The sequence below is a fragment of the Lampetra fluviatilis genome, chromosome 24 (genome assembly GCF_964198595.1).
Source record: "Lampetra fluviatilis chromosome 24, kcLamFluv1.1, whole genome shotgun sequence".
Classification (NCBI taxonomy): Eukaryota; Metazoa; Chordata; class Hyperoartia; order Petromyzontiformes; family Petromyzontidae; genus Lampetra; species Lampetra fluviatilis.
In genome coordinates this window covers 12466528-12491087 of record NC_136298.1, presented here as the reverse complement: position 1 = coordinate 12491087, position 24560 = coordinate 12466528, and the positions used below count along the sequence as shown (strand labels likewise).

At 50.8% G+C, this 24560-nt stretch overlaps 1 protein-coding gene across 3 annotated transcripts in view; it reads left to right on the top strand.

Annotated features, from left to right (window-relative positions):
• LOC144941190 (putative oxidoreductase ZK1290.5) overlaps positions 1–24560 on the top strand; it is a 99524-nt gene that overhangs the window by 11273 nt on the left and 63691 nt on the right. For all 3 annotated transcript variants that reach the window (XM_078867768.1, XM_078867766.1, XM_078867765.1), the window contains exon 2: positions 10730–10978. In XM_078867768.1, coding sequence (XP_078723894.1) covers positions 10730–10978 — 249 coding nt within the window. The remainder of the gene's footprint in view (positions 1–10729; positions 10979–24560) is intronic.

Genomic DNA, 24560 nt, shown 5'->3' with positions numbered 1-24560 from the left:
CCCGGCCACCTTTGTGCTCCCATTATTGACGTTACACACCACATCAATCAAGTTGAGTCATCCTAGAGGGGGGGGGGGAGGTTCAGAACCGAGTCTAATTATTACCATTGATGTTAGCCGCAACTGAGAATCAGATCACCAGGTCCGTAGTGCCGTGCGATAAGCACTATGCCACCGCTCCCCGAGTTATGCACGGGTGGCATCTCGACTCTGGAGGACAGACGGTTTGAATCAGGTGACCACCTAGCAGGCTGAAATGTAGCAGACACGCATTGAAATCGGTCACATGATCAGGCCACGTGGTTCGTAGTGCCGTGCGATAACCGCTATGCCACCACTCCCCTATATATACACACGCACACATATCCAATAATTATCTCCCGTTGGGAGGAACTAAACAACAGTAAACATAGCACCCTAACAAATGACAAAATGGGGTTGCTTTATCATTGTCTTATCTCTGTTTACAAACGTGGTCATGACGCACGCCAACCCCGGGTGACCCCAGTACCGTTACTGTGATCAGGGGAAATGATGGTCGCTGTTGATAGCCGTTTGTCTGCAGCCTCTCCCCCTCTTTAGGCAGGCCTGGCTCTGCGAGCCTCCCCCTCTGCTATTTTGACGTGGCGCACACACACAAACCAGCCCTGCACACAGCACTCGCAAGATACACAGATTAACGGCCTCCCATCTCGATCCATAAAGGCAATTGAATGAAAGTGGTATATGAACCTTAAACATCAGACGTAATGGGAACATCAGATTGTGGAACTCGGGGCCTGGTGTTCAACATCCTCGCCACTCGGCCAGCTCCATTTCCCTGCTGTCTCGTTGTTTGTTTGTAAAAATGTTTTACTAAATATACGGGATGCTAAAATGCAACATAGCAATGTCTCCAAAGAAAAAGTTCATTATCACCGTGTGTTACCTGCCGTGACATGGATCAGAAGCATGGACACTGAGACAACAAAAGGAACGGCCGTTGAAAAGGGTGCAGAGGAGCGTTGAGAAGTACAAGCCTGGGATTACAACGCGAGACAGGAAGAGGATCGCAGATTAGAGAAGACATGCAAGCGAGAGATGTCGTATTGAGCGTTAAGAAGTGTGGGCTTGGCCAGGATGACACGTCTTTTGAGCGGGACGACACGTCACTTGGGCAGGGCACATCTCGGGAAGAAATGATGGCCGGTGGCTGAGACAAATAACGGAGTGGCGGGCCAAGGGAGGGAACTCGCCCAAGAGGACGTCCACCGCGGAGATGAAGCGGTCACATTGGCTCCTCGTGTGCAGGAGCAGCGTGGATCGTTACAGGACCGTGAGAAATGGTGGATCGCTGGGGGAGGCCTTCATTCAGCAGTGGAGCGATCATACCTAATGATGATCCCGTTTGCTGGAAAATGCACGACAAACGTGTGTCGTAAGGCCTGTCCTTGCATCGCTCGCAAGTAGAGGTCATTCTGTGCTGGTGCCAAATCCGAATATTGCTATTGGTATAATATATATTGGTATGGTAATACGAATATGATGTCACCATTAGCTATCGTGAACGGAGATGACGAATCTAATTGGGAAAAACAAAGCACCGCACTTGAATTGTTATAAAATAAATTGCATTTGCAATTTAATACGCTCGTAAAACGAGCTGGACCCTGGTGTGGTGCCATGGTTAGCACGCTGGACTTAAATTTCACTCGGATGCGTGCAATATTGTGGGTTGATGTTACATAATAATAGTTATCTGCTGTTTGTCAATCCACTGCTGGATTGTGGCCTACCCATGCCTCTTGGTCATAGCGGTTGTTTGACCATACTTCACCACACGGGTCCGTGTGGGTTGTAGACTGACGTGCACATGGCCGACTGATATTACCACTGATGTTAGCCCTGGCCAGGAGTTGAACTCAGGCTACCGGATGTTACGGTCCATGGAAGCTATTTTTTAAGCTCGTGAAACAAGAGTTTTACAGCACCGAATGTTTTGAAGGTTTAATCAAGATATCCCTCCCCTGCCGACTGGAAAACCTGAAAAGCTTCATTGTGCCAGATTAAATCAAACCGTTCAATGCTCACGGAGCCGCATTGTGGCATTGACGTATGAACAACGCAGACGTGTGTCGCTTTGCGCATACGCCCCTCGCTCCCGCGCACGCACACTCTCTCGCACACGCACAGGCATAAACATACACACCCACTGACGCGCACAACGTGAGCACGCACTTAGAAAACCTTACTCGCATGCGTACGTACAAGGGTCTCCTTTAAGCCTCCTTATGGGGTTGTGAAAGTACCGTTTAGGGAGCCCCTATTATGAACCGGCGCATTATGGCCCAATCACCTAGAATGCACCCAATCTCATCGTTTACAGAACTTTTACGCTCCTGCATCGATGTCCCTCTCCTTCACCAATCTGCGCCGGCTGGCTTGGTGAAGCGCGGTCAAACGACCTCCACGCGCCGCACGGAAGTGGGGAGTCCCTCGTCCAGCACGGCATTGGAAAGCGTTGGGACGTGCGTCTCGTGGGATTTCACTGTCGGCGAGTTTCCGACGCCCTGCTGGTGAGACGTGAGGTCTTTAACGTCACAGTGAAGTCCGCCACCACACTTCTCCGAGGACGTCGCCGCTGTAACGGCGGGAGCGACTTCGCGGTCGTGTGTCACGATACCACGAGGTTAGCGTATCTGCCCGTCGTAACTTTTAAACCTTTTTCAATCTCATCAACGGAGTTAAAACCCTATACGGAACAGCCCAGTACACACGGTTTAAGTCCGGACCCACGTGGAAATAACGGTTTGATTTTTTTTGGGGGGTCTACGACTTTCTCGAAGAAAGTCTGTCAAAGGAGCTTTTTTTTCCCACTTCCATTTGAGGAATTTATTTTTTACGCTATGACGTTTTATAGGCGGCTGCTACCACCGCCTCTGCGTCGAAGATGTAATTAGGCTTCCTGGTGACAGCAGTAACTCCTGGGTTCCTGTGCGCAGTAAACCGTGATTGTGCGGAGCAGTGAACCACAGCCTGTTTGGAAAACCGTTGCTCAAAGGGTCACTTAAAATCATTAGGTTCACTCCCTGGCCGGCCCAGCCAGGGATGCAATTTTAGCCAATTTACAGGAGGGCACTTAGCTAGCGGTGTGCGTTTAAACAGAAGGCCACTGGTTCTCTGCTTTTTGGCACTTTGCGCTAAGGGCTGTGCTGCACAGGCAGGCGATTAGTAAATAAATAACCAAGTGTTGTCCTGTGAAAAACAACGCAGGGCTGTGTGTTGTTGGCGGTGATAGCGGTGTTACCCAGCCCGCCACGCGCTAATCAAGGTCAGAGGTCACCGCCACAGCAGTCTCTCTTGTGCCAGGGCGACCTGGCGGTGCAAATAACAGCCGCGACAAAAAACAGAAACTCAACAAAAACAACTTAATCTGTGTTTGTACAGCATTTTGAAATGCGGTTGCACATAGACACGATGTGTCAGTCCGTCACGGCATCGTGCCAAATCACGCGCGTTGCAACCAGAAGTACACTTGGTAATGTTTCATAATGCTGTGATCGTTTGTAACCGGACAAGAGCTCTCTTGGGATTATTTGTGTCTTTCTAGGATATCTGCAGTAGAGACGCGTTTCATCACAGTTCTTGTTGCCACAATGTTCCACGTCATTGCTAACCAATGCCGCAAACATAAGCGAGCAGACATCACCTAACCACGTTGGGCGCTCAGCCAGACCTCTTGTCTCTGTGTGCACCTCCTCACATAGTCCAACTTGGATAGCCTGGTAGAGACATGAATGGAGGTGGGAGGGCAGAGGGTTTTGACACAGTTGATTTATGTTTTGCTTTATTGCTGTGCTTTATTTTGTATTTGTTCTGCGTTTTGTCATTTTGATGACCCAGGTTATACATTCAAATGAGGCTATCGCGTGCTCTCTTGAGTTCTCTCGCCTGGTTAAGCAAATGCACTTGAAACTTGAAAGGTGGGGAAATTGGATGGCACATTATTATTATGGAGGTTGCTCGTTTATTGGCAGTCGAGAGAAGAAAGGCCTTGTTTATATCAATTCATATCTGCATGGTGTAGAAACGAGGTGTGTAAAGATGAATTGATTCACGGATTGAAATGGATTTCACTGCTTGGAATTTGTCTCAAATTGTCCACACATATGTTGTGCACGATTTGTGAAGAATATGACGGAGTAGCAGCCAGGGAGTGGAATGCTTCCGAGAGGGCATCTAGCGAGGAGTCGGAGCGATGAAATCAGCCCTCGTGCTCGTCCTGTGACCGTGCGAGATAGTGGCAGCTTGGGGCGAGGCCTTCATCCAGCAGTGGATTGACCATGGACGATTGTGCAATTGTTCAAATGTCACCTTGAGGTCAACGGGGTTAGCGATACAGAATAAATGATACAAACGAGAGCCGATACAATGGAGAGTATTGTGATAATCCATCCGGTATCTGGAGGAGTGGATCATTGCACGCCCTTGACACACACTACACAAACTACACACACACACTTTGACACGTTCAACGTGTACACAAAACACATGCGTCCCTTTATAGATAAGAGGCCGTGCACAATCGGTCGATCTGTGATCCATATCCCGTGGCAGCTGCTGCTGCGCCCTCGAACAGCCCCCCCCCTGTTGTGTTTCTAACTGGGAGCACTCCCCAGGCAGACCAGATAAGGAGAGGTCACGTTCATCCCCCGTCTTCCTGTAACTCTTCTCACAGCCTGCGCTCGCTCGCTCGCCGATGAAGCCGCCCACATCTTGACAGCCGGGCATTGAACAAGCGCTGCCAGATCCTCTCGACTATGCTGGCGTCGTCTCTCAACATCGGGGCGGGGGGGGGGATGCGGAGGGAGATTTTCAGTTGTTTGGCTGGACCTGTGGAAATAATCCTCAGTTTAACACGCAGGCTTTCGCGACCAATATCATCCATAATATAGGGTTTTTTGGGTTAGATCGCGTGAATTTAAATGTGTCGTTAAACCCGCCACGATCCTACATGGCGAATTAGTAAGGTTTGTCACGTAAACAGGACATGCCAATTCGTTACTAGTGTAGTGGTGTAAACTCACACGGAGACGAGATTCTCTGTAAGGGCTATTGCCAGCTTATTAACGACTACACTCACGTACAGAATCACCGATCAGGTACAACTACACCTGGTCCTTCCCATGGACCGTCCCGCTTAACTCCTCGGCCTATCTTCACCTAAGCTCCCCACTAATCCCACTCTTCCCTCGGCCTAGGGTCTCGGTGCCGAGCGGCGTGTCTTCCGTGCCCTGGAGACCTCCGTGCCCTCGGCTCCCCACAACGACCCCACCCCTTTGCCCGGGGGGGGGGGGTCCCCCTTAAGTACCCCTCCCCTCTGGATAACATGACGTCACCACATGACGTCATCCAGCTCTTTCCTGCCGATTCCCTCACCTCCTCCCACTACTCCCTTACACTGGTACAGCACTAACCGGTGTGGTGGAGAGCCAAGCCACAACATTTACAATCTGAGTACGACGTTTCGCCAGTAATAACTAGCAAAACGAGTTACCTAGCAAAACTTGTTGCTACTGGCCAAGACTAATGAGAGAATCTATCGAAATTGAGAGAAATTTTAATTATTTTAACCGTTCGGATAGCTACAGGATTAGTGCTGTTTGGAAGCGAATTATCAAACAATGCATTGTTTAAATGCATGCCTATACAAGCCACCATACGTCAATGGGGATTACCTATTCGAGCACAATAACAGGAACTGCTATCTTACTGCAGGCAAACGACAGGAGCTACAAGAACAATGTGCCTGCATCATGGACATTGATTATTACCATATGAATAATCCAACCTGCAATGGGTACCCATGGTAATTTAGATGCAATCATTAATCATCACATCTAGCCCTCTATTTAAGGACCGAAACAGGAATATTTCTCCACAAATCTGTCTGTCACCTGATGACGCTAGTTGTAATTACTGGCGAAACGTCAAACTCAGATTGTAAATGTTGTGGCTTGACTCTCCAACACACCGCTGTGCTGTACTAGTGACGAATTGGCCACGTTCTGTTTACGTGACAACCCTTACTAGTTGGCTGTGTCGGGTGGTGGCGGGTTTAACGACACATTCACGCGATCTAACCCAAAAAAACAATGTTCTGAAATAATCCTCGTTATCGTCAGAATATTTTGTAATCGTATGAATAAGAATTGTTATAACAATGTATTAAATAATAAGGAAATTAATCTCAGTGCTTGGTTACTATCTTGTGATGATGAGGGTCCCCCCACCTGGGTCCATCACTGGGGTTGTTTGACCATACTTCACCACGCTGGTCAGTACGGGTGGGCCCATATATCATATCACTTACCACTGATGTCAACTGTTGCCGCGAATCAAACTCATGTCACCTCGCTTATCGCATCGTGCGCTAACCACTGCACCACCGTTCCCCACCCACAATGTTTGTTGTGACATAATAATTCAAAACAACTAGGGCCGCAAATGAACAAAAATCTCATTTTCTGAGATCAAAGATTGCACAGTGATCATCGTATGGAGATACCTGGCCGCTTTCACAGCAATGTGGAATTTTAACCGCCGTCTCAGGACCACGAGTGGAGGAGCTAAATAGAGTTGGAACAATTCACTCTCCCGGGAATTCAATGAACAATTCAGTCTCCCAAATTTAAACCATAAAACACAGCTGCAAAATGTGTTTACAGTTTAACATCGCCACAAAAATGGACTTAAACCTGTCGAGAATTGTTGAAAGCTATATCCTAAAAAAAAAATTGTTTGCTGGATTTCTTTGTATAATAATGTGCAAATGTGAAAATTATAACAACAGCATTTTCCTTTGGCAGGCTGTATTACTGTTGATTGAATCTGCTAAACTCCAGGAAGTTTCTCTGTCTGCACCCTTTTTATATTTCTCGCAGTTTATTGTTTCAGTTTTCATGGAACTAACATTTTGTTTCCTTCCACATTGTTTTCAAACGCCTGTTTAGAACAATCTTGTATATTTTTGTAAATAGTTTATACGTCAATTCATTGTGTTCTTTGCCCAACCTTATCCAGATTGCACTATCAGCGTCATGCCATAAGACGAAGGTTGCCATTCGGATATCTCACGAAGCAGTGCGACCCTTCATCTTAGAGAATGAACCAAGGAAGTGGATCTCACAGAACGACTTCGGAGATCCATCAGAAATGACCCCTGATCCACAAAGTGGGAAGGGGCAGCACTTTTCCTATCACCATGCCGCAGAGTAATGTTCGTCACTTGAGCGTCAAACTGATCATTTTCATTCTCAAAGCTGAGTGTCCGACAATTTTAAGTGCTGAACTTGATTTCATGCGGTTTGTTTGTACGGTGGAACATCGGTATGAGTTTTATTAGCAAGATGTGCTCTTGGAAATCAATTCCAGCGGTTATCCCCATGTTATGGCCAAGAATTCGTCCATGGACAACGTGGAGCCCAATAATATAATAACAGCAGTATTGTTATGCTGCTTCGACAAATTATGACCGTAGATAAGCATTAATAGATAAGGATGTTTTGTTGTTTAAATTCCTGAAAGGAAATACAATACGGTTATTTATCAGCCTGTGGGCTTTCCAAGCAAATGTATTTCAGTAAGCCTATTTTTAAACAAGACCAGCTGGGACCGGTTTTAACTTTACTTAGACTCCTCAGCGGCCATGTGGACAGCGAGTAACGGTTGGCTGTAGGGCAGATGTCGCAAACGGGTTTTGATTCCTTACCCGTACCCGTACCCGGCCGCACCAAGGTCGCAAATGGGTACCCGTACCCGACTGGGTACGGATAGCCGGGTATCGGGTAGGGTACGGGTATCGGGTACCCGGTTGCGACTTCTGTGTAGGGTCAAACAACCCCGCACGAAGGGCTGCACTCGTACCCACACAGGTGTACAGGTGATGGGTAAATGAGCAATGGATGACTCGCAAACTTGTTTCACGTCTCGTAGAGGTTGTGAAAAAACGTGAACCCTGCCGTTGTAATAATTCAGCGACAGTTATTGAGTTTCCATTAGTAATTAGTCGACTCTGTGCTGCTCCGTTATTTCAAGCAGGCCGGTATTCAATTCCTCCGCACCTTCATCTCTTATTTCCTTTGCAATTGGTTCTCCATACCCTCACATTTCACCGCTGGGAAGTATTATGAACATTAAAATATCGCTACGTTGTTCATAAGGCCCGCTGATGTCATTTGCGAGAGCAAAAACATCGGGTCCCGTTTGGGTGACCAAAATAGGAGAATGCCTCTGGTCGTGCTCTGATCACAGGCTCGCTCTCCCTGTGCCAGCTGTAGGCCTGGGGAAGTGCTCATCGCTCATCGCCGGTGCCGAGCCACCGGTGGAAATGTCATGACTTTAGAGGGACCCGATCAGTTGGAGTCGACACGACCTGTTGGATACCCATCGTTTCGCCGCAATTTTTTCCTCGCTTTACTGGCCTATGGAGATGGTGGTGGGGGAGCAGACTCAACCCACACTCAGATTTGAACTTGCAACCTCATACTCACAAGCCCCAATTGCTCTGCCAGGCAAGGCACCGAGCTATTGCCCACACTAGGTAATGTATCCACATGGTAGGTGATGCATGTGTTTTTTTTTGGGTTGCATCTTGAAAGTTAATCCTGCCTTTCTGTGTGTGTGTGTGCGTATCACCTATTGTACGTGCACCAAGGAGCCAACCTTTCACCTGTGCAACTCAAGGAGCTGCCCAGTGAGCGATGCTATCGAAGTAACAACCGGTGGTAGTTCTGTGTTGTCTCTTTCAGTGACACCCACTCCTCCCCTACCTGTAGGCGGGGGCGAGGGGGGGTCCACGGTCAATGACTGCCAGCAGCTCACTTGGGGTGGCATCATCATCATCATCATCCGTGATCTATCTGCTGTTGGGGTGAAGGCTCCTCCTAGCTCTCGCCCATCTCTCACCTCCACGTGACGCATCCATCCTTCCCGGTCCTGCACACCAGCTGGATTGATCGCTCCATTCCCGTGGCGGGATCTCGCGCGCGGCCGTTCTCATTTGGCGACCAGTTAGCCACAAGCCTCGACTGCCGGCAACCATTCCCCCCTCGCGACGCATATCGCCCAAGCCCCGCTTGCTTTTCTGAACAGTCGGAGCGGTGCCGGCAGCGTGCGTGCGGTGTGCGGTAATTTAATAAACACACAGATGCAGCCCTTGCCCTAAGTGGGAGCAATAATTGCCGGCGGGCATCGAACTCCACGGTAGACATTCGGGTGCTCAACTCTCTTGAACATTGCTGCAGTGTTCTTCACAGGAGTGGGACATTGTTTGTCACTGTTATGGCCGACATGAAATAACCCAGCAATGGTTGTGTAGCCTCACTGGTTTAAACGAGCGCTCGTAAAATCAGCTCTTTTACGAGGCCATCAATTATCCCTGGAGCAGAGGGGTAAGTTTAACGAGTTAATTACTGACAATAAAGTATAAGCTAGAGTAGCGTTTTTTGTTATTATGTGCATATCTATGTGCAACATTTCTAAAGCAATACAGTCAATGTAAGGATGCACTAGTGGCCCAGGGTATCTCGGTCAACAGAGCAGACGGGGGCCCCAGCTCGCCGCTGGGCAGGTGGGCGTCGTCTTCCCTTCCGTGCCGTCGGCCGCGGTGACCTCCACAGGTCGCGACACAGGAGGCGTTGCGCGTGGCGCGTTGAGGGGCGGTGCGGAGCGGTGGCGTCGTGGTTAGCGCACCGCGGTGCAGTTCCCGGGTGAAGTGCCTTCATTCCGGGTAGAGGGTGTGTGTGTGTCAACGTTACTGCGGGGCAGACGCAAGTGCCACTTGTTTCATCCACCGTTGTGAGTGCCGCGCCTGCCTTAACGGGAGCTCGCGAACAGTGCTTGCAAGCCCTGCGACCCTCCCGAGGATGAACGGGGATATTTACTTGCGTGTGTGCGTGTGTGCCTCTGTTCGTTTTGTTCATTTACTTTATGAGCACAACATCATTACAGTACACAAAACGTCTCGAAGCATACCCAAATTCACTTGTACCAGGTGTATGTACATATTATATGTGAGAATGTGGGGGCATGCTCATGTGTACGTGCCTGTATGTGTACACGCTCTCACGCGCGTGTGTGCGTGTGTGTGTGTGCGTGTGCGAGTCTGCCTGTACGTGTGCATTGCACGTGTGTGCCGATACCTATTTATGGGGAGCGGCGGTGAAGTGATTAGGCACTGAAGATCGATTCCCAGTCACGGCTGACATCAATGGCGAGTGATATCAGAATCGATCCTGAGCCTTCCGTGGGTTGACTCGGCCTTAAACGAGTACCTCGTGCAGTGTGTGAACATCAGAACTGGGGAGACGAAGGCAGCCGGGCGTGGTGCTGGCTACAACACCCGTCGATGTGCCCGTGCTGGCCTTCATAGGTACTGGATTACAGCAATTGTCCTAACAGTCTGTTAAAGGCTACATTGGGGATCTTCGGCTTTGTATGTCTGTGTGTGTGTATGTGTTGTTTACAATGAGCAGGGCGCCGGGCGGCTTAAACAAAACCAGGCAACAGTGGCGTACACGGGCGGCGGCATCTGCCAGTCCTCGCTGCCGGCTAACGTCTGGGCCCGTCGCCTGAACTCATGCCATCAGCGAGGCTGAATGCACGAAAGCCGGATCATCGCTCAACCAGAAAAACGTGGCACGTACTTAATGCGCACGTGCGTGTCCGTGTGTGTCCTTGCGCGCTCCAGGCACGTCGCACTGGGGCGGCTACTCGCACGCGGCGGTGCTGTACGCGCTGGGCGCGTGCGGCGTGCGGCACGTGGACACGGCGCGGCGCTACGGCTGCGAGGAGCGCGTCGGCGCGGCCCTGCGGGAGAGCGGCGTGCCGCGCGCCAGCGTGTGGCTCACCTCCAAGCTGTGGCCGGGGGACATGGGCCACGCCGCGGCCCGCGCCGCCTGCCTCCGCTCGTGCCGCGCCCTCGACACCGACTACCTCGGTCAGCACCACGGGCCGCAGGCCTCGCGCGCCGAGAGAGCGACGGGCGCAACGACGGAGCGCGCTCGGTGTTTCGCGCCATCGTTGTCACGGCGCGGGCCGACCGTCGCAAGGGCAAGGCGCTGCTGTGCTTGGCAGTAGGGGGCGGTGTTGCTGTTTGTGTAATCCCAACGCCGGCATGCAACGGCCGGCTCTTTTGGAACGACGTCACGGGATCTTTTAACGTCCACCGTGAAGCAGCCGGTGTGTGCGTGTTTACTGTTATCGGTGATGCAGGAATAGCCAGAGCAGCCTGCTGGATTCGAACCGCGAGCCTCTGAAATAAGCGACGAACGCCCTACCTCTGGCCAGTTCTCCCGCGTGAAATAAATTACTCGGCCTCCATGAATGTACGTGTCCATTCCGCTGTTGGATTAGAGCTTTACAAGGAATCTCACATTTTTCAATACGCAAATTATGACGGTGGACTTCAGTAGCTCGCCATTGAAATTATTGGGTGGCTGCTGTGGGGACACGTGGCCGGCGGTCGAGGGTAGTGCATCGAAATCCGCCGTTGTACAGTACTTCTTTGTTTCCACGTCCATATTACCCACCGCCACCAACCGCACACTGACCAGCGTGGTGAAGCGTGGCCAAGCTACCCCTCGAGCTCCGCGCAGACGCGGGGCCGGGCCCTTGTCCAGCAGCGGATCGGCAAAAAGGGGGCAGCACTGCACACGTGGCAGAGATAAAAACGGTCAGTCCCCATGCAACCTGGCCGAGCGGCTGGCAGGCCCACGTCCGGGGATGCCCAGAAGGCTCCTCGTCGGGGTGAGTGAACGCAGACGGCTGCAGGAGCAGACACGTTCCCCAAGTTCATTTCTCTTCTTGGCGGTGGCCTCGCCTGCAAACTTTCAAGTGCTTTGGGAAACGCAAATACAACGCGCCGTGGCCGTCTTCAAGTGCGTGCCCATTGGGTGGTCTCGGAACGGGCGGGCGGCCATTCCGTTTGTTTGTGTTGCTCGTGTGCTGTTTGCGTTCTGTTGAACGTTGCATCGTTTACCGAGTGTGTGCCGCCCACAGTCGGCCCAGGCTGGCCTGCACTGCGGACGGAGTTGTCACTTGACTGTCAGAAGTGGTGCGCGAGTCCAAATCGCTCCGGGTTGGAGGTTGACTTAGATGGTGTTCTCGTTTGTCTTGTGTAATGTATGCAGTGTTTTCACGATGTTAGCCTAAATGTAACATGAGCATAGTATTTGCATACAATCATAAATAATCGTTCTCATCTAGGATTCAATGCATGTATCGTAAGCATACACATCCATTTGACCGGTTAACGTGTGCTCCGTTTGATAACTCGTGCACCTGGCACGTTATTACGGTGCTCCTTTTCACATTTAATTCTATATCTTTGCTGTAACAACATTAAGTTGTGACTTTGCAGAATGTTCAACGTCCTCTTTGCATCGCTTTGGTAATAACATCCGGCGACGGTCTACCGGGCCGCTGCGGTAATGAAGCCGTGTCCACCCCCCCCCCCCCGCACGGACCGTTCTTTGCGGTGAGCGTGCCAGAATCAGAATATTTATTTCTCCTGCAGGAGGAATCCGATGAGCTATAAAGCTCTTTTTTTCCAGTCGGGGCGGGTAAGATCGTTACAACAACAAACAGTACAAAAACACGATAGGAACGCAAAGTACAAGAAAGGTAAACAAATCCCCCAAACACAAACAAACACAACACTAAGCCATCCCCATCCTACCAGACAAAGCCCACCGAGGCATTAACTTATTGTTCAAAAGCGACTTGGCCACAAATGATAGCTCAACAAAGCGGCCTATCATTTGGCCATTTATCGCAGCAAAATCATCTAAAAAGTGCCGACCGCTCTTCGCGGCGAGCGTGCCGACTGCCCGGCCCGCCCGGCCGTTTGATCTCGCCGTGCGTAGCGGCTTCACTCAGACGCGGTTCGTGACCATCCCCTCCGTCAAGGCCGAAGCAGCCACGGATCCTCGTTGTGCGTGGCTCGTTGTGCCGTGCGTGCGCGCACGCTTTATCTCGTCAAGACAACCTGTCTCCGCCCCGTTCACGCGCGATTAGCCGCACGTTCATATGCAAATTGACGAGTGCGGATTAAATGCACATCTGCTGGCCGCTGGCCATGTGGAGGTGGGCTGGGTGAGTCCCACAATAGGCGCTGCTCTTTGTAAGCGCTGCTGTTTATTTTGAGGGAGGTCGTTATGTTCCATCGTCCAGCGTAACCCGAATGCAAATTACAATAGCCGCTGTTCTCTAAACATAAATCACGTCTTGGCCTGCAGGTCCCTTGATCATGACGCCTCTCACACACACACGCACGCGCGCGCGTGGAGGATCCGTGCGGTTGACGCTGTCTGCGAGGAGACCCAAGAAGCCGATCGCTTCTTTGGATGAATGAGTTTAAATTTTGCCGAACATGACCGGAATATTTTACTGTGAACAAAAAGTTGTTAAATTAATACCAGACGTGTCCTTTATTGAACCGTGTAAGAGCCCGTGTAGAAGTTTAATTGCTTGCATGTCTCTAACAATGGGCTTTCATCGCTGGAAGCTGTAATTACGTGTAATATAGCTCCTGCTGTCTGCAGTGTTGCGGGTGGAGGGTGTCAACGATGAGAGGTTTATATATATAAGAGAGGGGATTCCCTTTGTAACCGACTTGATCCATGGGTGGCGCTTACCGCTAGCTCACCGCTCCCTCGTGCCCGGTGGATAGATCTTGACTTATGATCGTCATTACACGCCTGTTATGTATACCAGCTTGTTTGCCCGTCCTAGGATGGAAGCTGTAATATTTACGAATTTTTTTAGCAGATTTAAATTTAATGGCGATGAATCTTGCACTAAAGTACGTCATCAAACACTTCACTGCAGTTCACTGTAGCACTGTATTAATGGCAGTGATTTTGCACAAAACTACGTCATAAAACACCTCAATTCATGTCACTGTAGCACTGTTTATAACTGACCTTCAATTTGTTCAAATTCACTGCTCTGATACTTTATTCTCTTCTGCTTTCAATCGCTGGGGTTGAAATAAATTTGAATTCGATACAATATCTGGAAAATCACCGAGAAATGTCTATTTTACCATAATGTAGAAGCATAAATTAGACTTACCTTTTGTCTCAAGTGCTGAAGAAATAAATAAAGACAGCAAATCCACTTTGTTGCTGCGTATAATTATTTGTTAAATTCACTTTCAATAAAGAAACGCCAAACTTAAAGCGAATTTGCCCAAAAAATATTTTCCGTTCGACCTTCTGCTTGAGTGTAAAAATCCACCCATTCATGAATATTCATGACGGGAGGTACGGCACGTGGAGTGACGTCACACGCGTTACACACAAACAGACATTCTTGGCTCATTATAGTAGTAATATCACACGTAAGGGCCTTGTACATATTTCCTCAATTTGTACTCCCAAATCATGCCCTAATATACCGGTATTTAAAGCTTAAATGTCACGCCAATAATGTAGCGGTTATGGCGGTGCTATTTATCTTCTCTAAGAATCTGCACTGATGAAAGGAGGCCTTGTGGATCATTGGAAATGTGGATAATATCGTGACGCGCAAAGTCGTCCTTTGAGATTTTACTTCGAAAGGGATTGAGCGTCCCTACCAATGCACATCTGTAGCCTGCACGTATCTCCTCTCGCTGTCCGTTCTCTCAACCTACCCTCTCTCTTGGCCTGGATGGCCTTGAATTTCTCAAACAACCACAAAGTATGTAAAATAGAAGTGCGTATGGCAAAAAAGTCATCGTGCTTTCGTTCGTCTCGGACCTCAATGATTTAAAGTAACAATTTGGTACATTTGGTGTTGGCTCCTTTGATTTAGCGCAAGGATTTCATGAGGGCACCACGCTTCACCGACATGGTTTGAATTTGGCAAATCTGGACCGTGACGCCGGCACACGACGGCCGACTCGTTTCGAGTGGCGCGAGGCGACCTCCGGCCTCCGCCGTGAAGCAGACGGCGCGTGGTGGTTTACGGTGAACACGCCGCACCGCAGCATTAACCAGGGCGGCCTGCCGTGGTACAGCCGCGAACCTCTGCAACGAGCGGCGAGAGCACTTCCGCTGGGCTCCATCACCCACCGTCCATCAGGTTCACAGAGGGGCGTCCGTAAACCCTGCGTCATCGTCGGTCCAGATCTTTCTCCCACCCCCAAGGTCTCTCATCCCAGCCGGACCTCCTCCTATCCCCACTTGTGCAACGTCCGCTTCCAGATGCCACTCTTTCGTCCACTCATTGTTTTTCTCCGTGAAACAAAGTTTAACTGTAAAGGCAAATTCACTACATCCTGTGACGGGGGTGGGGGTTGAACCCCACCAAGAAGCTTTAAGAATCCCGAAGTTCTGTAATGGAAAGTCTGGGTGATGATTTCACCGTGGATGACAGAGTTATGTTTCACAGGCCACGGTCACATGATGTAGCGATAATTTTAAGACCACGTGTAAGTTCGCTGGTGGGAGGGTTTAAGGGTGGAGGGCTGATGGTGTGCTCCGCTAAAAGACTTCCCTGCTCCGAATCCAGCTGACGTGAAACAGCGCATTTCCCACTCGTGTCCTGCGATACAATGCAAACAATACGAGGGGCAGCAGTGATTCATCCGGGCTCGAGTCGGGGTGTGATTGGCAGGGCGTTTACGGAAAATCGACTGCAGCACAAGCGCTGCCTCGTACATATTGTCCCCGTCATTACTTATTTTTTGTTTTTTGCGTAAGCGACCGATTGTAATCATTTTTCCCTACCCGAGATTCTGTGGGACTGGTAGTCCGCCAGTCGGTGTGGCTCAGCAGTGAAGCAGTTCGCCATGGACTCTGCGTGGACTTCGGGTTTTGAATCTTCCCGGTGATTTGTGTGGGGAATCGCCAAAGCGTGCTATTCGAAGCGCAATGGAGCGACCGTTAAAAACGCTGTGGTGACATTTTCAAGAGTAGGCCGTTGTTTGTGCGATATCCCAACTTGAGCACGTAAAAATGTGTCCGCAGCTAAATTATATATAATTACTCACTGATGTCACGTAAATATGGGCACCCAAGCTCATGTTTGTTCAAGAGATTACATCAAATGATACGTGTAGGAATATAATGAGAGCTTTGGACCAGATGGTATCGTGGGAATTGGCCCCTACGCTCTTATTATATTTTGCATTTGGCTACGGTACTCAAAGGCTGATGTTGTGACCATTTTTTATTTGACCAGAGCAAGTGTTCACGGAGTTCATGCTCGTTATGGTGCAAGACGAAATGCATTGTCTAGTGATGGCGCGTTGGCAGTTTGGCACAAGCAGACAAAAGAACAAGTCGGCACATTGCTACAACAGCAGCGTGTGGCCTTTAAAGTCTAATTAATCTCGATATAAAATCGGCGACTTTTCTGGCAGTGGCCATTCTTCACATCGCCCCAAACATCACCTCTCATACATTTAATTTTAACTTAAGGCCACAAATGCGCGCAGTGTGTTTGTATGAGGCTTTTAGGGGTCTCGTGATAATAATGTGAAGGCCTCTAGTGGCTTGAGGGTTCCACACGTGATTCAGTGCATATGTCGTGAACTTAAAAATCGATATTAATTGATGAAGCAATGCATCATTACACCCACTATTGGGCATCGGTTTGGCTTTTTGACCTCAATACCACGAGTGTGATTGAGCTGCGAGGTCTCCAGACACACCGAGACTAAAGGACATCGGTTTATTATCTTAAAGCCACACGTGTGTTTGTTTCTTTGACTAAATAAATAATCGTTCATGTTGGTCTGAAGCGTTCAGATAGATAAATGGGCCACGTGGCAAATCGTCAGAGTCCGTGGCTTGTGGTTGTAAGGTTCAGAGTTCAAATCCCAGTCGGGGGTCTGCTCAGGTCTTCTTGCCTACGGGGTTGATGAAGTGAGGACCAAGTTGTGTGTGGGTGGGGAAGTCACCGCTGGTTCTATGAAGAGGCTTGCGCCCGTCAGGGTAATGGGGAATTTCCACCACCGGCTTCGGGCTGTAAACAGGAGATGAGCAATTTGAAGAGGAAACCACCTTTAGCACAGATAGACGTTGACAATAGCTGCGGACGAAGATGCGGCCGTTGCTGCTGCCGCCGCCGCCGCTACTGGACGGCGATGATGAAGTGCAGCGGGGAGGGTGGTGGGCGCCAAACGCGGCGCTGGCGGTGGCGGCGGTGTCGGCGGTGGCGGTGGTGGTGGTGGTGTCGGTCCGTGTGTGGGGAGGTAGGAAACGGAGCGGCGGGGGAGCGGGCGGCACTCCATTGTTCCTCCTCCTCGTCGCCGCCCGCCAAAGGGATTTCCTGTTTGACCCTAAATGGACCAATCTGACCGGCCCTTCCTATAGGCGAGCAAGCAGAACAATTGTGGACGTCGTGGTTTTTGTGCCCGCGCCGCCTTGCCCTGCTGCTCGAGGGGTTGTCCGTGGTTTGAAGCTCCAGACATGTCGGTCTCTCCGTCTCACTTATTATTATTATTATGTTATTAATGCAGATCATTGCAGGAACGTTATGCTGGGGTGATCTATTGTTAAGCGTTTCCCCAGCCGCGCTTGCAGTATTGCTTACGAGTATTTTCTTTCCAGCTCGGATGACGTCCCCGAGGTTCCACACCGGGTGCTCGATTCTCACGTCGAGTTGGTGGAGTTGAGTCGAGTCACTGGGTGTTCATTTCAAGCTGAGCTGACCCACTTGAAGGTCACGCTAGGTACGCTGACCTTGTAACCACCACACCGACCACACTGCTCTCCAGCCACCTCGGCTGAAGAGTGAAAGTCAAAAGTTAAAACTTCAAAGTGCCTCCTTTCTCAGTTGAGCAGCAATCAGTGCTCATTGCCATCGTCAACCCAGGAGGACTGGGGAACATTCCACCTTCCTATGACGAGGGCCGGTTGTCACATTGGATAGCCAATGCCTTCTCTCCACGAGGTGGGTCTTTATATTACCCACCCGACATGATGGGCAGAGTTGACCCCAGCCAGACTTTAGAGATTGAGTGGAGCGGTCGGATGACAAGTCCCACTGCTGTGTGACCAATCAGCAAGCGATGGATGACAGCGTAAACTCCAACGCGAGATCAAAGTGCAAATGCATTGTTTCAGCCAGACCCCCCTCCTCTCTCCCCCCTCCAGCCCCCACCCCCTCTGTCCCCTCCCCCTCCAGACCCCCCCTCCTTCTCACAGAACTGAAAATCAACCCCCTTGCTTTGCTGCGGATGAATTTTTCTTACACTCGCACGTACGCATTTGTTCCCGCGCGGGCCAAAGGCCCCATTGTTCTGCAATCGCTCAAACAATGCGAGCTCATTGGCCTTTGTTGTGAGTCAGGGCAAACATTATGGTAACAAATTCTTCAAACAGATTTCCCGGCCACCTCCGCGCGACCCCATCCTTCTCTTGCTGTGCCCGCAGCATGTGCCGAAGGTCCCCGCGTGAGGGCTCTTTAGGTGAACCCAGCATTTGCTGAAACCACGGCGTTAAGATACACAGCGGCGCACTTCATCAGAAAGGACGACGTTTGCAGATTTGTCTTCACCAAGGAAACCTTTTTTCCTTAATGTGCTTCTTTTAAATGTTTGCCACACGTCACTCTCAAACAAACAAAGTGATAATGGGGGAAATTCTTGAAAGTTACGTGAAAATGAGTAGTAACCGTATTATTATTATAACATCTCAGCAGTGATCATTTTATTAACAATGTTTTATTGATGATAAAGTAATTAAGTTACGGCCTACTCTATACGTAATTTTCAAACACCGGCATTAAGCGATATCATCATTCTTCTGCAAAATTCGGTAATGGGAGTCGCTTTGCCAAAATGAGAGCCGAGAGCTCCGCGGTGTTTTCCGTCGTAACCACAATCAACGGCGGCGGTGCGGCTTAGGTAAATATTAGATTTTAAACATAAACACGGCAAACGTGTACGCGCATGTGTGTGTGTGCGCGTGTGTGTGCTGCACTCGTAAATACAGGGAAACGACCACGCTAAGAGCCTCCCACTGGGAGCGAAACCTAAAACGTGGCCGTTAAAGGGGTTGCATTTGTAGGAATAAAAATTATTTCAATGCGGGGGAAAAAACCGAGTAACCGCATTGTACAATGGCCCTCTCTTTATTAAGTAATAAGGCCATTGTGGTTGCAGGTGTAGAAGTTTCAGTTTGGGGTTCTGCGTACCGCTCCGTGAGTGAGTGCGAACGTCTGGAAGAATGGAAAGTGCGCACGCAGCTAGCTCTCTTAGCCTAGGAGGCGTCCTGGCGTGTGTTTTGTTGGGTCCAGGACACAACGGCGGCTGGGCGTTGGGTCTCCGTGTTTTTCAAATTAACTACAAATCGCTTCCATGCTTCTCTCCGCGAGTGATACTGTAACAACGGGGTGACTGGTGTTCGAATTAGGGAAATGCATTTTTTGTCTGACTTGAATTCACCGTCAACTACGCGTGTGCTCCGGGGCTTCACTGCGCCACTCCACACTCGCGACGAATAGGGGATTTGATTTTTTTCTTAATGAATGATGTCTCGTACGCATTGTCAGCTCAATGGGGTTTAAATAGCCAGGTGGGGCACTGCAACAGTGTCCCATATAGTTTGAGGACCAGACTATGAGTTTAAAAAAATAATCGTTTTAAAAGTGTATATGTCGTTTGTCTCTTTACCGTGATTCTCGAATATGTTGTTGTTAGGTGAGTAACTCTTAGTCTGTGCGCTCCAGTTGACCGGGTGAAACGTGGCCTAGGTTATTGCTCAATCCTGGCCAACTGGCCCAACAAACTTAATAAGTGCATGGATTTGTTTTCCATTCTTGAACTCACAAACAGCAGGGCCACGTATGTGTGTTCGCATCGCTGTTGAAGATGGCCGGGCCATATTTATTGCTCATGAGCATTTAATTGCATTTAATTTATAAAGTAAACTTTTTTTATGTACCTCTTTTTCCGAAGCGACCTGGCTTACCACAATATCATAGCTAAACGAAGTGTGCTGAGCACGTGGAAATTGATATCAGCAGCCAAACACTCTAAAGACGTGGTGATGTTGATTCTAAATGTTGAGGGAAAAACCGGAGGACCCGGAGAAAATGTCACGCGACCACGGGGAGAGAGACACGCAAACTCCAAATATACAGCAGGCGTCGGGGTCGGGATCGAAGCCACGACCTCCTGTATACCGAGCGAGGGAGATAACATCCCGCTACCGTGGGGAGATGCTTGGGCACCCAGGACTGGAGCCCATATCACAGATGCGTTGGCTCAGCGCGGTGACAGACATCAGCCTTAGTCCACTTAGCCACGCGGCCAGCTGACGTCAGATATCAGGGCTTACGTTGGCAGTGTTTTAGAAACACAGCCTGAAATATTTTGTTGCTGTCATTGTCAACAAATAGAGCCTCAATAACGGAGGATTTAACAAGCGTCGTCTCGGCCATTCCTTCTCTGCTCTGCAGATGAAATAATTGCCCCAAATGTTGACTTAAACGTCCTCTTTAGGTTGTAACTTCTAAGGCAGAGCTGTCCTGCATTTGTGAACAATGACAGTGATAAAGTATGTTTCACGTATATTGTCTAAGCAAGGATGAGCTTGGATAGTGCATGGATAGGCGACCACCATGTCCACCAGGTTGCTTTAGTCTGCTGCTGCTGCTGCAGGGCTAAGCGATTGGCAGTAGAAGGCAGCGCTGCAAAACCTCTTGCTGGACTGCACTTCTATGCTCCCGCATCTACGCCACCCTATGTTCACCAACTGGCACTGACCAGAGTGGTGAAGCGAGGTCAGTGTCACCCCCCACCGACTGCACGGCACGGGGGGTGGGTTCCTATCCAGCAGTGGATCGACAAAGAGCCGCGCGGCGCTCCGGCATCGGCGTGTGGAGCGTGCGGCACTGGCACAGACTTGAGCGGGGGCGGGGCACGAGACACTTTGGCTTGGAATGTAATTGACTGGAAGTATTCTTGAGACAGATGGCAGCCCCATTGGTCAGTGAGCTCACCACTGAGCCCCTCTGCACAGGGTCAGCCGCTCATTTCCCGCGCACATCTGATAACGCCTGCAGGGAATTACTGCGCAAATTTTATCCGTTTTTAAAAAGAAGCGAGGCTAAAACCCGCCGGAACCGAGAGAAGGCGAAACCAACTGCGGCCGTCACCGGCAGCATCAACCGGATTTGCAGCCAAGCAACTTCAAATGGCAGCTGTGTCAGGTGTGGCGCTGCCACATTACAGACCTCCGCTCTCAGCGTTGCATGTCGGCGTGTGACTGACTTTCTGTCTTCTCAAAAAAAAATAACCCTCTTCTTTGTTTCCCTTTGATGCACGCACACACCCCACTGTTCTCAGTCGCTGTGCCAAGTGCGTGCACCGTCGCACGCCCCGTCAACGTTTGACTGAGAGTACGTCTGCCGCTATGGGCAGGGATTAGGGAGACGTGTCGGCACCGCAGACATCGTCGCGCTGGCCTCACTCCAGCTCGCGATGGACGACGTTCGCACGGCCCGCGCCGTGCCTGGGCAAGTTCGCCAGGCGCATGGAAATGCATCCGCAGTACAGCGTTCCACGTTGATAACGCCCGGCTGTCAAAACACTCTGCCAGAGAAGCAGGGGGAGGGAAGGAGTGGGGAGAGATGGCGACTGGCAGGGAGATGGACGTGTACGCGAGTCTGTGCGTGTGTGCGTGTATATCATTGGGGGGGAGCAGTCGTGTAGTGGTTAGCGTGCTGCGTTGCAATCCCCGCTTATTACCAAAAACAGCGGTGAACATTGGAACCGGTCCCGGACCTGGCCGGAAACCCAAGTTCGATTCCCGCTCACGGCCACCGTCACCGGTGACGATTATCTGCATTGGTCCCGGGCCTCCTCTAGGTTGACTCAGCCTTAATGACTACCTGGAGCGGTGTGCAAACATCAGCACTGGGGAGACAAAGGCGGCCAGGCGTGGTGTTGCCGTCTGTCAAAGGCCGTATGGGGGATCTTTGTTCTTTGTGTATAAACGTATAAAGACACATGCACACACACGACCGCAGAAGGAGAAAAGAGTAAAGCACATGAACGCATATCCACAGAGGGAGGTAGGGAGCACTTCCGCCACACTTAAAACGTGTAAATTGCGTAGACGTTTCGTTTCCAAGGTCAGGCCGGGGTCGAACGAGGTCACATTCCGTGCACGTGGTTCCCGAGCTGCCCCCCTCCCCCACCCCTCACGGGTCCCATCCACCCAATGGGACCCACGGGGCCCCGTGGGCCCCATTCGATGAACAGATGAGTTCATCGTGTTGTGATTTGGGGAACGCGTGCCCAGCTGACGGGTGTCAGCAAAGAGCCGCGAAGAAACCGGACTTGCCGCACGATTCCCCAATATAACCCTCCTGGCCCCTGCGGCATCCCTATTCGAGATGGGTTTTTTGCCTTTCCAATTTCTGGACTGAGAATTTGGGATTAATTAAAACGCACATCCTCACGGTTTGAACGAAAAAAATGAACACGGCAATTTACATGCAAAGCTCCAGGCCGTTTGAAGGTCTTTGCAAAATTCCCGCAACCCCATCAAGAGTCGGTGCCCCTTTTTCACTTTGCTAAATTTGCCACCGAGAATTGTCCGTGCTGGGGTGTGTGTCCGAGCCACGTCCATCGCAGTCATGGTGGGGGGTCATGGCGTGTCGTTGCTCGGGCTACGCTCGCGAGCCTGTTTGCTCGGTGATGTCACCACAAGAGACTCGTCTAGACTCAACCGGTGACCTTCGCCAGTCTCTAACGATGTCCCGTTCCTTCGCGGAAGATGACGCAACCCAACAAATGACGAATTCCCTATCAGCCACGCCGATTCGTGTTGACATTGTCTGCGAGATGAATGGCTCAATGTGCCCGCCGCTTATATTTGTTTTGGGTTCTGAACGCTCCATTTTTTTTTGCTGCACTTTGCTTTGTTTGCTTTTGCTTTGGCCACTTTGGTGAGCCAGGTCACTGCTCTTGTGAGTGAGACTCACCCTGCTCTCTCGAGGTCCCACCTGGTTACAACAAGATCAACTTCGCACTTGAGCCACTTTGCCACAGCTCCACCCTTCCAGTGGTTATGCGTGGGACGTAGAGGATTTGCATTCTTTCATTGAGCCAAATCAGGACTTGATATGGCTCCACTTCACTCACGATGGCCGGCGTGCACGCGCATCCACAGGCGCTTGATTCTCATTGCTTCGGTTGCACTGTGTGCACGCACAGTACTTAATGTCTCTCATCTGTCTTGTACAACGTCAATATCCCTACGATAAAAATGGGACGCCATCTCTGTTGAAGGCCCTTCATCACCGGTGACAGTTGTGCTTGCTGTCCCAGGGGTGATCTTTGGAAGGTATCGACAAACACTGATTCTCACAATGTGATACTAATTTTACCTAGCCCAGAGAGATGCTGATGATGATGAGTCAGCTCTAGCCTTTATTTTTTCGGAATTACCAATGGAGCCTTGTCCTGGTGCCGCATTTTCACACGCACATTTACGTTCGATATATTTCCGTAATGAAAACCACACTTGGTAACGTTATCCCCAAACTTGCTGAGCATATATGTTTAAGGTTGCTTTGGGCCCGGAATGTGACGATCCAAACTGCCAATTGGTGCATTATTCAGCCTATACTCTTTAAAATCATTCATTCGTGTCATTGGGCCAAATGTTAATCCCCTTGGAGAATACCCACCGAAAACTAAAAGGCTGCGGACATGCTCGCCAGCTGCTGTATTAAAAAAACCTACGCTTCAGTGCGCTGACACAATTTCGCAGGTGCTGTTGATTTCCTCGCGACAAATAAATCATAATGACATTACCGCGTTTGGGCAGCGGCGCGTGAAGCCGCTCCCCGAGTCTCAACACCGACCTCCGTTCCCCAAAGCGGCGCCGGGTGGAACGCGCACTTACTCTCAGATTCCACTTCATTGAAACACAAATTAGCGGGAGTCAAACACGGATTTGGGGAGGTGGAGCCCGGGGGGGGAGGGGGCTGCTTATGGAATGAAAATTCCCTGGCGGCTCGTGAGATGCGGACGGACGTGCCGGCTGCTCCGAGCGAGGCCGCGCGCAGGCGGCTCCGCAGTGCGGGGGCACGGGCGCGTAAACCCTGGCGGCCGCTCGTGGGCGAGCGCATCCTGTTTCACAAACAGGACGCGGGGCGCGAATGTGCGGAGAGACGCGCGCGGCCGCCACGCTGCCGTTCGGCCGACACTTTCTACTCGGCGGAGTTCCCGACGTGCGGACGCCCCCCACCCCCCCCCCAGACCCGCGCGGTTCTCCATCCCCGAGGGACCGCCCCACGGCACCCGCGCGGCCACCCGCCGCCCACCCCGTCTCTCTGCCCACGCCCGCGGGCGCTGCGAACACCTCGCCATACGGGAGGCCGCTCGGAGAGGGGCAGAGGGTGCGGGTGAAGTCGCTCCGTCGAGAGTCGCCCGCCGACTCGTCCGCGCGTGGCTCTGGCCGGGCTCGCCCGCCCGCCCGCCCGCTCGGCCCATCCTCGGCGAGCCGCGCCGTCCCACGGGCCCAGCGGCGCTCGGTTTCTAGCAAGCCGGCCGGCGCTGTTGGAAGCCG